At 53.5% G+C, this 15,096-nt stretch overlaps 2 protein-coding genes across 2 annotated transcripts in view; one reads left to right on the forward strand and one right to left on the reverse strand.

Annotated features, from left to right (window-relative positions):
* Nucleotides 1–443: 443 nt before the first annotated feature.
* Nucleotides 444–1,150, forward strand: CTXN1 (cortexin 1). The gene has a single exon (XM_024196934.2). It carries the CDS (start codon nt 652–654, stop codon nt 904–906), a length of 255 nt encoding a protein of 84 aa, XP_024052702.1. The 5' UTR covers nt 444–651; the 3' UTR covers nt 907–1,150.
* An 8,616-nt stretch (nt 1,151–9,766) lies between these two features.
* FBN3 (fibrillin 3) overlaps nt 9,767–15,096 on the reverse strand; it is a 109,234-nt gene continuing 103,904 nt past the window's right edge. Inside the window, 2 exon segments of the mRNA XM_029913472.1 lie at nt 9,767–12,399; nt 14,381–14,549. Coding sequence (XP_029769332.1) covers nt 12,025–12,399; nt 14,381–14,549 — 544 coding nt within the window. The 3' untranslated portion in view covers nt 9,767–12,024.

Below are 15,096 nucleotides of genomic sequence, written 5' to 3' on the forward strand. Positions count from 1 at the left end.
TTGTCAGCCGGCTCTGCTATTTATCACTCCCCACTCCCTGGAGAGGGACGGTTCTCCAGTTAGGCAGCAGACCCAACTCCATGTGCCCTAGGGGAGCAATTGCGCCCTGGCAGCAAAGGAGAGCAAAAAGCAGAAGTGACAAGTCTGCAAAACCCATTGCTGGGGCAGGCTGGGCAGGGCCCATTTGTGTCTGATGCAGGCTTGCCCAGAGTTCTGCATGGGCTCCCAAGGGACGCAGCGCTGCCCGCATTGGAGAGGCATGTTACTCGCAAAATAATGCAAGCAGCTCGGTCTGGGTGGGGCAGTGATGGGGCAGTAGCTGGAGCGGAGGGTCAGGAGCAGCGGGGCAGGGACAGCCCTGGGCTTTAGCAGAACATGTTGAGTGTGTTGGTGTGTGGGCTCCCTACCAACAGCCTCATGCCCTTCTCTTTCCCTTTCAGGAGCTCTTGGCTGGAGCCGTGCGGCCCCATTTAGCCATGGACTAGCCCTGGGCAGGCGATTGCTCTCTGAGCACTGGCACAGCTGCAATCCAGAGCTGGCTCCATCCCCAGGTGGCTGCCAGTGTGCTCGTGGGCCGAGAGGATGGCTGCCGTGTGACCAGCCCGCACCCTGGCCCAGCTCCCGGCGTGGCAGGCGTGCTACGGCACGGCAATGAATGATGCGTCAACGATGGATTATGAACTGCTGTCCCCCTCCCTGGTGGAGCCCCCCGCCACCGGCCTGGGCATGGACGCCGAGCAGAAGACGGTCTTCGCCTTCGTCATCTTCCTCCTGGTCTTCTTGGTGATGCTCATGGTGCGCTGCTTCCGCATCCTGCTAGACCCCTACAGCCGCATGCCCGCCTCCTCCTGGACTGACCACAAGGAGGGGCTGGAGAGGGGCCAGTTCGACTACGCGCTGGTGTAGTGGGGCCAGGAGCTCAGTGCGCCCCCCCCCGCCCCTGCCTTTCTCTGTGGAGCGCTGCCCTGCCCCCAGGGATGCTGCCAGCTGGGAGGGCGGAAGGGGCCTGCCTGGGTTTGTCTCTTTTCTAGGCACTTCTCCATTTTCTCCTCAAGCTGCAGCACCATGGGCGGCTTGGATATTTGGGGGGATTTGGTGATGGGACGAGCCTGGTGAGCCCTTGATTCAAAACAGGTCCCCCCAGATGGCATTCTACCATGCTTCTCAGTGTTGTGTGCTATGGGGGTGGGCATGGGGTGGGGCCTATTGGGGTGGAGTGGGGCAGGGCAGGTTTTTCAGGGTTTCTGGGCTGGGTGGCTCCGTACCAGACACGGCCCGAGCATGGTGTCTGCCGTTGTCGCCCAGGACAGGGCTGTGCGGTTCTGTGTCCGGGTGGCCTCATGGCTGAGCCCTGGCTGTTGGGGCAGGGGGTTGTTATAGGCACCTCAAGTGCTGGCTTCTGTGACTTTCCCATTGGATTAACAGTCCCCAGGCAGGGTACCCCATGCCGTGTGAGCTGGATCTGCCCGTGCCTGCCCCATGCAGCCATTGCCCCACATACGAGGCAGCCCTGCCACCTGAGTGCCATCAATGCACAGCTCCCTCCTTGGTGGCGCACCCCCTATTGGCCTCGCTCTGCATTACACTGTAGCGAACGCCACCACCCCCAGCTGGAGAAAATGCCTCTGACCAAAGGTGCAGCCCTGCAGCCGACTACAGAGCCCCTGCTACAGCTGCAGGGCACCAGGCAGCCCGGCCCGCTCGCCCTGGTGACAGGAAGGAACTAACGCTCCCCAGTGAGCTGTGGGCCTGCTCTCAGTGGCCTTTCCCAGGCCTGCCAGTGGCTCAGCACCAGAGGTACTGGCTCCAGTGGGGTGGAGGACGCTCTCCCCTCGCAAGCGCTCGATCAGGTGACACTGACACCTCCCAGCTGCCCAGGGCACAGGGAGCAGAGCTGACGTGATGGAGCTTTGTCTGGAACAGGGCCTCACTTCCTGCCTCCAGCCCAGGGCCATGCTAGCCTTCCAGGGTGAGACAGATGCTGCAGTCGGGCACAGGCCTAGCCAGACTCCCTGTTGGGTTATAGCCATGGGCTGGCAGGAGGGTTTGAGGTGAGGGTGTACAGCTGAAGGGTGTGCCCAGGAGAGCGCAGACCCTCCTCCTCCACAGAACTAAAGCTGCACTTCTGCTAACCCCTCCCAGCTCGGCCTCCTCTCTCTGCTGCTTTTTGTCATGGATACACCATGTCCCTGAGAACAAGCACATCTGGCCCCACGCGCCACCACGTCCCCCCATGTGAGTCAAAGCTGGCCATAGGCCCCACCACATCCCCCGCGAGCCAGAGCCAGCCCCACACACTACCACGGTCCCTGTGTGAGCCCAGTAGAGTCCCGCAGGGATCGGTTCTTGGCCCTCCACTATTTAACATTTTTATCAATGTCCTATAAGAAAACATAAACCATCACTGGTAAAGTTTGCAGATGACACAATCATTGTCATCTGGTAAATATTGAAGAGGCCAGGTCACTGGTAGGGCGCTATTTGGCTCGCTCAGTAAGCAGTATAGGTGTCATATGCCTTGAAAATACATTGTTCATAGAATATCAGGGTTGGAAGGGACCTCAGGAGGTCATCTAGTCCAACCCCCTGCCTTCACTAGCAGGACCAATGGTTTGCCCCAGATCCCTAAATAGCACTCTCAAGGATTGAGCTCACAACCCTGGGTTTAGCAGACCAGTGCTGAAACCACTGAGCTATCCCTCCCCGCTCTTAGCCTCTCTCTGCCCTTCTTGTTCACAGCTCTTGTCCTCTCTCTGCCCTTCTAAGTAACTGCAGCCAATCATCCTGGTGTATCTTCCAAACCCTTAGCTTCCTCCTTGAGCTAAAGGCAATGAGGATCAATAGGGCCTGTCCCAGCAGGTGGGGCATCTTGTCTGCGGAGCACTAATTAAGCTAAAGTTAAACTACACAATTCCCAGGAAAGGAAAACTCTGATGCTTGATAAGGAACCTCCCAGCTGTTGATAGTTATTCACACCAAAGAGTCCCTTATTCACTAGTGGTTAAGACGTCCAACTCTCTTCATCTAGCTAAAGAGACCCCTTACCAGGCAACAGACAAGAATAATTGCCCCCTGTCTTGTGCCCTATTGTCTCCTGTCTTCGGGCTGCCCCCCTTCCCCCGGAGCACCCAGGTGCACCTGCCTCTGTTTCCCCTTTCAGAGTGCTCAGGAACTCCACAAGAAGCTCTCTTGTCTCAGTAATACCCCTTCTTGGGGCTGGTTATTACAAAATTACTGTGCCAACAGTCCAAAAGGCAAGTGGAACACATAGTCCATTTATCATCCCAGTGCAGGTAGTCCTTAAAATCCAAACATCATCCATGGACGTAATACATCCTGCATTCCGGTGCCTTCTGCCATGCCCGAACAGTCCTCTTTTGTCCCTCTACAAGGGCAGCTCCCCTAGCCCTACCAGCTGGAGTGCAACTCTGCTGTTCCCAGCAGGACCCCCACAGCCTCTCTGCATCCCTCACTCTCCTGGTCCTGTCACTGTTCCCTGGACTCCAGCTCTCTTGCATGGAGCTGTCAGGTTAACCCCACTGCTGTCCTCTGGCCTCCAGCCCTTGGCTCCAGCGCTCTGGCTTAGAGCCAGCAGGTACCTCCCTCTGCTCTTCTCTGGCTCATGCCCTCTGGCTTGGGGATGTCAGACAGCAAACCCCTCTTGCTGCTCTCTTGGCATCAGCCTTCCCGCAGGCACCTCCTCCACTCCCCTGGCCTCTGGCAGCTCTTCCCTCCGCTCTCTGGACTCTCACTTCCAGGCAGCTCTCACCAGGTTGCTCTTTCCTGACTCACCAGGTTGCTCTTCCCTCGAGGCTTCAGGTGCCTTCTTGTAATCCCAAATGGAGTGAGCTGATGAATCACAGGTACACTAGCTCTGCTCCTTCTTGAAGAGCCAGTGTCAGCCTGTGACATTTCCTTGGTATGAACCAAGGACCGGGAGTGAGTATGGAAGGTGTTAAACCAACGAGAAATAACTCGTGAAACCTGATGGTCAAATGGGGCACACTTCTCGTTCCCCCAAGAAATCCAAACCGCGTACCCCTCTCCCCAAACTCCACAGTTGTTTGCCTTATTAATCAGATCTTCATCTTTCTATGTGAATAATCTGTCTTGTTCCTCCAATGTAATGTCTCGTGTCCTATGATAAGCCCTGAAAGATGTGCAGAGTGTTAGATATAATCCAAGAATATATGGACCGTGTCCTCTAGATTTAGAAAACTAGAAGGGATTTTGTTTGTTTTCTTTGTTAATGGTTGTTGCACTAGAGAATGGTATGCATTGTATGGCATGAGAAGAGATAACACTACTACATAGGACTAGATGGGGCCATTTGGATCATCGAGTATTGCATGGTACAGGCACTGAACCAAGGTATAACTTTGGAATATTAAGAGAAATTGCTTAAAGGAGGGATCCCAATTCAAAGTCAGGGTTAATACTGAAATATAATCCATGAAATTAATCAAACCTAAAAAAAACCCCACGACTAAAAGGAGCATTGAAGACATTTGTTATATGCCATCACCATCTACTGGACACTGATGGAAGTAACAAAGAAACAGCGTTGGAAGTTGAGAGTCATTTAGAAAGCATCCAGTAGAAACAAGAGGGCAGACACCTTCCAGCTAGCCCTGAAATCAGGGTAAATAAACCTGAAGTCATGTTGAACCTCAGAGCTTGCTGAACCCAGGAACCAGCCTCTCCCCTTATCCAGGCTCATGGGACCAGGAAGAGTTTGCAATGTTTGCTGAACCTCCATGTGTGGATGACTTTCCTCAGGGTCACAGGTCTAAGTCGGAGTGACTGAACCCACAAATAAGGTGCAGCATCCAGCAGTGTGACTGACATGTGAACCAGCTGTGTGGCAAGTATCCCCCATCCCAGGATTACCAAAATAAGAAGAAGTGATGAGCGTCCGTTTCAAAGATTATATTTCCGTCTCTGTTCTTTAACTGAAGGTGTGTGTTATCTCACTGATTCTACACCCTTTAGTGAGATGTCAAGTAACCAAACTTTGGATTTTGACTAATTAATGCGGTATGTATACTCTCCTTATAAGTCCAAGCAGACTGGAATAAGAGCAATTTAAACTGTAACTTTAAGCAATTGCTTTTGATATTTTAAACTTGCCCCTTCATACCAAACCATTCAAATAGCAGGGACCACATTCTTCAAGGTGCCTTTAAAACAAGTGCATCCTTACTCCTTGGAGAGGTACTAGGAGTGTATTAAACGTATTAGAAGTACTAAAGAATTGATGGTTAATGATCATAAGAATGGAATAAGAAATCTTGGTGATTTGCTTTGTTCCTTGGTATAACTGCTGAGCCTCAACCCTAGTCTATGACAATTGCTTGCAAGATTGTATTTATATGTTCAGTAAATGCCTAAGAACATTGGTTGTGTCTATACTTGGTTGACGAACTGTTGATTGTATACTTTTGTGTTTCTGGGTGAATTAAATAAACTGTTGATTGGTTAAGAACATCAAGTGATTGTTTGTCATCCTGATTTAAGAAATACCATCCTAGGTGTAAGTTGAACTGAAAAGAACCTTGCATTTAAATTAGTAAGACAATGTTCCTTTGAATTAATAGAAAGGGTTTATCCTAATTAAATTCCATTTCTGTATTGGCTACAACACATAGAAGTTTGGCAAATCTACTTTGATTCATAGATTACAAGGCAGAAGGGCCCATGGTGACCATCTAATCTGACCTCCTGCACAGGTCAGAGACCTGCCCCAAAAGATTTCCTAGAGCAGAGCTTTTAGAGACACAGCCAATCTTGATTTAAAAATGGCCAGTGATGGAGCACTCACCTTGGGAAATGGTGCAAATGGTTAATTTCTCTCACCATTAAAAATGTGCAGAAGGTCAGACTAAATGTTCACAGTGGTTCCTTCTGGCCTTATATGAATCTCTGAGGGCTCAGCCACCTCCAGAAAACAAGCTCATCTTAGGCTGTGCCTCACGTAAAGAGGAAAGAAGCTGCCATCAAAGAAATCACTACAACCAGGTGAGTGAAATGAGTCCCCCACAACAAAACCACACAATCCATATTCTAATTTACACAGGACAGTACGTGTGTACTAGACAATCTGTGGCAAGTGAAATCCCTGCCCATACGAGCTTGCAATCTAAGCAAGGAGAATTTAACACCATACTTCATTCATTCATTCACCACACTCAACTCAGCGGCATTTCTCTGTCCGTGCGTCTGTAACACGATAACATCTGCAGCCCATGTCCAATCAATTCCTAAATTTCGAGGAAGGTTCTAGGCATCAGTGGGACAAACCCTATTGATTTTCATGATAGTGGGAAAACCAGAATGCTGGGAAAGCCTGATTTCCACACAGATGTGCCTGCATGTAACTGCAGGCAGATGAGCATTGTGACATCAGAGGTATCTGAGCCAGTCATCACTCAGTCCCTCCAGTTCACTTGCATACTTCAACCCCATTGGTTGAAATGAGGCAGCAAGTGAAGGTGCAGTCAAGACTAAGGTGCTTTGACCCAGGTAAGCGGCGCAGGGTTCAGGACTGGACCCGTGAAGGCTGCTTCAGCTCAGGGCTCCTAGTGGCTGAGAAGGAGTGAGGCTGGAGCCTTGCATTTTGGCTCCTGCTCCCCATGCCTGGCTCAGGCGGCTAATTCTCTTTACTTAGTCAGAATTGTTTGAGTTCATCTAAACAGTGCCCATCTCTCTGCCTGCAGCCCCACGTGAGCACTGTCAAGGGGAGCGATGACCAAGGCAGGCAGCAGGGTTAGGGTTACAGGGGGGATTGGTGATGACTGGCTGAATTACCACTGATGTCTCAATGTTACTGCTCAGCCTTCTCTGGGGGTGTGTGGAAATAAGTCTTTCCTGGCATCCTGGTCACCAAAATCACAAGGGTTCTTCCCACTGATGTGCAGAATGTTTGCTGAAAGTTTGGAATTGATTGGATATGGTCTTCAGAAATCATTGCCTGACAGACTGACAGTCAGAGCAAGAACTGTCTGCATTGAGTTCATAGAATCATAGAATATCAGGGTTGGAAGGGACCTCAGGAGGTCATCTAGTCCAACCCCCTGCTCAAAGCAGGACCAATTTCCAACTAAATCATCTCAGCCAGGGCTTTGTCAAGCCTGACCTTAAAAACCTCTAAGGAAGGAGATTCCACCACCTCCCTAGGTAACCCATTCCAGTGCTTCACCACCCTCCTAGTGAAAAAGTTTTCCTAATATCTAACCTAAACCTCCCCTACTGCAGACAGATTTTTACCCCAGTTCCCTAAATGGCCCCCCTCAAAGATTGAACTCATAACTCTGGGTTTAGCAGGCCAATGCTCAAACCACTGAGCTATCCCTCCTCCCACCTTAATAATATATGGAGATATACCTATCTATAGAACTGGAAGGGACCCCAAAAAGTCATTGAGTCTAGCCCCCTGCCTTCACTAGCAGGACCAAGTACTGATTTTGCCCCAGATCCCTAAGTGGCCCCCTCAAGGATTGAACTCACAAGCCTGGGTTTAGCAGGCTAATTGTCAAACCACTGAGCTATCCCTCCCCCTCACTTGCTTAGCCAATTAATAGCTTGGGGAAATACTTTTAACAGGGAGAAACATTGGTTCCTTTAAAAAGAACTCATTTATTCGTAATTCACCCTACATGTGGCGTCATTTTAAATATTACCCTAACTACACTTAACTATGAACAGGGAAATCAATCTAATGGCGAGGGAGCAGCAGACACTGCTGAGGTCCATCTTGCTGCCATGGGATCCCCACGGACAGCTACTCGACAGAAGAATGGATGGTTCTTGTATGCCTGTATGGAGCATCAGCACTATGCATAACTAGCCTGGAACAACAGGATAGGGAGATGCAGGTGGAAGGGACACATAGATGGTGCAAGCTAGAGCATTGGGTAATTCTGAGCATGCAGGAAAGGCCAGGAAGGGCCCGTAGTCTGAAGGTGACTTGACATGGGCCATGCGGAATGGGCTTGTGTTTGTCTAGCTGGCAGTATCTGGTTTCTGCCGCCTTTTGTGGTAGGTTTGCCAATTATGGTTGGACGTATTCCTGGAGGTTTCTTTGCATGACATAATCTTTAATTAAAGATTAATCTCTACTTCCTGGAGACTCCAGGCCAATCCTGGAGGGTTGGCAACTCTATTTCGTAGTCACCGGGGGACAGAATGCACCCTGCAGCCCTGCTGTGTGTGATGGAGGAACGTGCTGCTCTGCACCAATCCACAGCTGAGGAGCTCAGCGGAGACCAGCACCAGCACCCTGAGGGGCAGAGACCAGTGATAACAGCGTCTGCTCAACTCCCCAAAAGGCTACACTGGGTAACCCATCAAATATGCCAGCATGGAGATGTTGGGTGGCGCCTGGGGCAGGGTTGGGTGGGCCCCCAGGGTTTGACGAGACCCCACTCTCCACAGCTGGATGGGAAAAGACCCTTCTGTGCCTGGGGGATTTCCTGGCATCTAATTGAAGAAAAGGGGCCCCTCCCCCTCTGAGAATGAAACACTAGGTCAGGCGTTAGAACAGGACAGGCTGGGGGTGAACAGCACTTATCCCCTGTCACCCCCACTCTGCTCTCCTAGGCACCACCTTCCACTCCAGCCGGATGCTCACAATAACAACCCCCACCCCCCACTCCGCCCTCAGCTCCCTCCTTCCTCTCCCCCCTCAGACATCCCCAGCTCCCTCCTGCCCAACCCCCGCCCTCCCCCCTCAGACACCTCACAGCTCCCTCCTGCCCAACCCCCGCCCCTCCCCCCTCAGACACCCTCCAGCCCTCAGCTCCCTCCTGCCTCTCCCCCCTCAGGCACCCCTAAGCCCTCAGCTCCCTCCACCCTCAGGCACCCCCCAGTCCCCAGCTCCCTCCTGCCCAACCCTGCCCCTCCCCCCTCAGACACCCACAACCCTCAGCTTCATCCTGACCAACCCCTGCCCCTCAGAAACCTCTCCCAGGTTTGATCTCCTCCATGCTGGCCTAACTTCCCCACAGCTCAGATCCAGCTCCATGGCTCGGGGGGGCTGCCTCCCACCTGGCCCCCCAGCTCAAGTCCAGCTCTCCCCTCACCCAATGCACAGGCTCAGCCCCTGCTGCCTGCCATGTCCCCCACACCCCGGCAGGGAGCATGCAGGATGCCTCTCATCTGCAACAGCCCCATTGTGCCTCCTCCCTCTGCTGCCTGGAAACCCCTAGAATGACCCTGTCCCCACTCCCATGGCGAGTGCCTCAAGGGGTGGGGGGAGATCATGGTGGGTCGATGCTGGTGATTTGTCCCGTCTGATGGGAATAGCAAACTGGCCTGAACGACGCACTGCAGCTTCTAGTGTAGGGAACAATTTGTCCATGACTGGGGTCGCTCTGTCTAAGGCTACCATGGCTCCCGGGCCTGTAGGGCTTGCTCTGCGTAGGAGGCGGGTGCTGCCCCGGTTGCTCAAGAAGCGGAGACAGCACCATTTTCCTTTACCCATGTAACCCCCCTGCCCCTGCGGCACCTCGCGAGGGGCCTGACTCAAAGCCCCCAGCAGTCATTGGAAAGCCGCCCTTTTGGAGCACGCTGTATCACCGGTGCAGCTTTCTCCTGCAGCCAGACAGGCATTGCTTAGCCAGCTGCTGCAGGGGCCATTTCCAATGTGATCTGAGAGCTCAGCGCCTCCAGCTACAAATGAGAGGCAGAACCATTTAACCCAAAATAATTTTATTGTTGCTGTTGCTTCTGATACAAAAAGGAATCCACAAAGAGACGCTCGCTCTGCGGGGCAAGGTGGCACAGCTTCTGCACTGGGTGTGCCCAGCGCATCTGAAAACCAACTAGCAAGAAATGTCAATGAACACAAATCACCACACGAGACTGGAATGAATGAAAACATTTCGCTTTCTCATTTGACACGTTTGGCTCAACACACACACACAAAACCCCACTTCTGCTAATTTATTATTATTAATTTTTTTTAAAAGCACCTTTTGGTAAAAAAACAAAACAAAAACAGGCCACCTGTCACGTCATGAGGTCTGGTACTCTTGCAAAATCCAGCTTGTGTTGTTTGCAGCTGCATTATGCAAAAGAGTTTTCAAGTTTGATATTAGCCAAAGTACAGTATACACACACTTCCCCTACATGCCATGTGGTGGCAGCATCCCAGGAAAGAACAGAAATGAAAAACAACCCCCCACCCCGAAGTACCAAAAAAGCTACAGGAATATGCCCTCCTCACAACAACGCGCAGTCGTAACACTGGTGGTTATACATAAATATGAAGGGTGGATGCAGTGCAGTAACCCTGACGCTTCAGTACCAGCACCAGCTTCCGCGAGCTGAAAGCACCATTGATCTGGGGATCTATCAGGTAGTCGTGTGTGTTACCATGAGTGAATTAGCACCTTTGTTTCCTTTTGCTGATGTACAGTGTTGATGTAGAACCAAAAAAACCCCCAACAAACAAACCCAAAACCGACATACACAAAAAACGGAAAAAAGAGTTTCATGCAAAACTAGAAAATGGCCTTGTAGAAAACAGTTGTATGAAAAATCACCGTCTTGGCAGGAAGCAAGGGCTGTCAGTACCAACCTGTTTGCTCAGGCCACCGGCGGCAGCAAGGAGACAGATTCTTTGCAATCTGATTTCGCAGCTTGTTTTTAGTGCATTTAGTTTGTCTGCATTGACCAGAGGATTAGTATTTCTGACATCACGTTGGAGTGACCAGAGCGGAATCCCATATTTGCAAGTGCCCCCGACTGTGGGTGTCTGGCCAAAGGCCCTGAGGTGACTCAAACCAGACACCTCCAAACTGGCACCCAAAATCAGGGACCATTTTGAAAATATGGGCCTAAATGCCCATGAGCCATGTCCCTCTCCCCTGTGGGCCTGCAGTGCCACTTCTCAGCACACTTCTCCTGCTCAGGGGGACCTCTCAGGGAACTCGCAAACGCTCCCAGCAGTGGGTCCAGGATCCCCACACTGGGTCAAATAACCCCCAATTCCTACCAGCAGGAAGGGCCTATCTGTGCTGTGCTAAGACTCACTACATCTCTCATGGCAATTTAGTTTGTTCAACCACAATCAAAGCATACAACTGTACGCCTCCCCTCAAAGCTACTCAGCACCTGCTGGTGACAGAAGGACGTACGTTAACCTCTGCAGTTGCTGGAGCTGTAGGAACAACCCTTCCAAACCCCGCTCTGTGGAGAGGGTGCCAGCAGTACCAGCTAGTATTGCACATGTTCAGAACACTGCAGTATTGAAGCCTTAAACTGGAACAGAAGCCTGCAGTCCTTCAGACTGGCTAGCTTGCAGTGTGAGGTTACATGGCATAATCCAAACTGGCCCTTCACTCCAAGTGGGGCCAAATTAACCCTTTTTTTGCCATGCAAAGGGACAAAACGAAGGACCCGATGGAACACAATATAAAAAAAGAGCGCGGCAGATAGCGAGCAGCCAGTGTCGGCTGAGGAGGATTTTCCAGAGCACCATTATGGCAATGCAGAAGCAAAGGAAAAACCAGATACGTTGGGAAATGGCACCAATACAGCAGCTTCTCTAGAGGTCACGTCTGAGCTCTGTCTTCAGCCACTGCCCATCTCCTAGCTTGTGGATGGCGAGTGGCCCTTGGCCATGGAAGACAGGGAGGTTTCAATGGGAAAATCCTTGTCAGCTCAGACTAACAGTCTCATGTTTAAGGGAAGAGGGCAGGGCCGCCCATCGCAGGGGATGAGAGCACAGAGGGAGACACAGCCCCAGACAACAGGGTTTCAAACCATGGACAAAGATTTCACAAGCTCTTTTGGGGGGTTGCTTGGTGCGTAACACAGGCGCTCTGTGAAGCAGAGCAGCCCTTAGCTGCCCAGGGCCCAGTGCTGAGTCCAGGGGCACATTTCCTAGCAGTCGGACAGCGTGGCCGGCGAGGTGCTGGCACAGGGGTGCGGCGATAGCAAAGGGGTTTGTTTCCAGGAGTGGGTGGCGCTGCTAAGAACTGGGCTGTGGCTGGCTGGGTGGCTGGTTGGTTCTCATGGTGGCTAGTAAAGCTGGAGTTGAAGCCTCATCCTGAGTGCTTGGCCAAGCTCCCCTGCCAAGTAGTTGAGGTCGTTCTTGGCCTCCAGTTTCTGCAGTTCCTTCTTGCGATACAGGGGCACGCTCACGATCTCCAGCAGGTAGGTGCCAGGCACGATCTTCTTGCGGCCAAGGTGCAGGTAGCTGAGTCCTTCTTTCTGGTGGATGCGGAAGTAGCCGTCCTCGTTCCCATGAGAGACCACGTAGCGCACATGGTTTTCCAGGGGCTCTACAGCCGGAAGCAGCTCCAGGATGTGCTCCTTGTGGTCCAGGGCCGAGAGGTTCAGGCTCATGGACAGGGGAGCATCAATGTCCACGCTGGCCAGACTCACTGCGGGCTCCTAGGGAGAAGAAGGCAGGGCACCTTAATGAACTGGCACAAAGGATAGTCTGTGGCCAAGCCCAGAAAGGCCTGGGTGTGAGAAGGGAGCCTGCCCAGGGCACCCAAAGCAGCTCGGAGAAGTGGTTCCAGTGTAGGGTTGCCAGGTGTATGGTTTTTGACCAGAATGCCCAGTCGAAAAGGGACCCTGGCCATCAAAGGTCCGGTCGGCGGTGCAGCGGGGCTAAGGCAGGCCCCCTGCCTGCCCTGGCTCCGCGTGGCTCCTGGAAGCAGCGGCATGTCCCCACTCCGGCTTCTACGTGTAGGGGAAGCCAGAGGGCTCTGCATGCTGCCCACGCCCCAAGCGCCAGCTCTGCAGCTCCCATTGGCCAGGAACCATGGAGCTGGAGGGGGGACATGCCACTGCTTCCGGGAGCTGCTTGAGGTAAGTGCGACCCGGAGCCAGCACCCCTGATCCCCAGGCCTGATCCCCCTCTTGCCCTCTGAACCCCTCGGTCCCAGCCCAGAGCATCCTCCTGCACCCCAAACCCGCAGCCAAAACCCTCACCCCTTGGTGCCCCAACCCCCTGCCTCAGCCCAGAGCCCCATCCCACACTCCAAACCACTCAGCCTCAGCCCAGAGCACCATCTTGCACCCCAAACCCCTCATCCCCAGCCCCACCCCAGACCCCACACCCCCAGCCAAAACCCTCACCTCTCGGTGCCCCAACCCCCTGCCTCAGCTGAGAGCCCCCTCCCATACTCCGAACTCCTCATTTCTGGCCCCACTTCAGAGCCACACCCCTGCCTGAGCCCTCACCCCCTCCTGCACCCCTACTCACTGAGCCAGCCCGGTGAAAATGAGCAAGTGAGTGAGGGTGGGAGAGTGAGCAACAGAGGGAGGGGGGATGGAGGAGCAGGGGCGGGGCCTCAGAGAAGCGGCTGGGCAGGGGTGGGACCTTGGAGGAGGGGCAGGGCAAGGGTGTTCGGTTTTGTGCGAGTAGAAAGTTGGCAACCCTACTCCAGTGCTGGGGATCCCATGTGCTCCCAGGGCAGCTGCTTCTCTTGCCAAAACGTTCCTCAGACTTAGTTTTTCTTCCTGCTTTGCCTGACTCCCCTGGGTGGCTGACCCAGGCCAGTAACTCCTGGCTCTGCCCTGCTGGCCAGCGAAGGTTCTGACTGTGCCCGCTTGGCACTGCCCTGTGGCTTGGGGTACAAGCAACCCACGCGATAAAGTGAAGAAATGTCCCTGTCATGCTGAACCCCTACCTGGCGAGGCAGGTGTTCACGACTAGACGGGACCGTTAGACCATCTCCTCTGACCCCCTGCATATCACACAGGACAAAGACCCTCCAGCCCACCAGCGCTTTCAGAAAGAGACGGCCTGCCAGGGGACGGAGAATCCACTCGGACCCTGGCAGGTTGTCCCAATGTTGTTTATTATTGAAGAGGGTTACAAATTAAAATGCTCCTTGATCTGAATGAAGTGTACGGATGTGTGCCCATGCACTGGTGCACTGTCTCTGACGGTGACTGGGCGTGTCACCAAGGCCTGCACTCAGCTTTGACTCCAGTAGCCCTGGTCTGACTGGATGAAGGGGGCTCAGCAGATGGCTGAGCTGAGGGACAGAAGGGGTGCACAAGTGTTTGTGCAGCACTGAGCACACAGGGTCTGTGATGGTGGCCGGGTCCCTGTCTCCCCTGTGAATATGTGAGGGAGGGTGCATGGTCTGGTCCCAGATAATACCCCACACTGTGGGGACTCAGCAGCCCCCCAGCCAATGGGGACGGCCCTCCCTCTCTCCTGGGGTTCTGAATGCACTGAGGCACTGAGTCACCAGGCACAGGGAAGGCTGATGTGGGGGTGGGTCTCTCTGGGCAGAGGTCCATCCTGTGACTGTCTCAGTGGTGCTGGGCTGGGGATGCCACACAGCTCTCTCCCAGACAGTGCGTGGGCCTGGCTCTCAGCTTGCCTTGAGCTGTCTGGAGGGCTGTGCATTACCTGGTGCCCCTCAGTCCCGTTGATGCTGCGGCGCTGACGGCCCCGCTTGGGGTAGCCATTTATCTTGCACTCGTAGCAGGTCTCGGGGGAGAGCAGGTTCTCCTCATCCTCCTCCGGAGGGGCAGGCAGATAGGAGCCTTTGCCGAAGCCGAGTCCAGAAATACAGTGCCTGGGGCCAGAGGAGTAAACAGTGGGACAGGATTCACCCAGAAGCCCCATAACACATGGCGCTCCCCAGTGCCAAGGCCCGTGAGGTGGGACCGGGCACACACCCAGGGCTGTGCCTGCGTCTGCCAGGCGGTGGGTGGGGTGTGCAGTGCGCAGCACAGTGTATGCTGCAACAAGGAGCCTGGGTTTCAGTGAGGAGAGGGTTAACGGGATGTGCTCCCCTCTACTGGGGCACTCAGATGGGGTACACAGACACAGAACCCCATCCTGGGCAGCACTGGAAGGACCCAGGCAAGCATCTGGCTATGTGTGTTTGCACATGTGTGCAGCTGTGCATGACCGAGCATGCTTGGGAGCGTGAGCGCACATGGGTGTCCCTGCATGAGCATGCACCTGGGAGTGTGAGCGCACAGGTGGGTGTGTCTGTGGGACTGTACAGACACTCACAGGATACGTCTGAGCTCAGACTGCCGCAGGGGAGGGTGCTCCGGCACAGAGCTAGCGTGAGCCCTGGGGTCAGCACCTGCCAAGGTAATGGAGCAGCCCCA

This window comes from Terrapene carolina, unplaced genomic scaffold, assembly GCF_002925995.2.
Source record: "Terrapene carolina triunguis isolate 2854851 unplaced genomic scaffold, T_m_triunguis-2.0 Scaffold662, whole genome shotgun sequence".
Taxonomy (NCBI): domain Eukaryota; kingdom Metazoa; phylum Chordata; order Testudines; family Emydidae; genus Terrapene; species Terrapene triunguis.

What these genes read in the sequence shown, in the direction of transcription:
- CTXN1 (XM_024196934.2), top strand. Translation starts at nt 652, where the DNA reads ATGAATGATGCGTCAACGATGGATTATGAACTGCTGTCCCCCTCCCTG.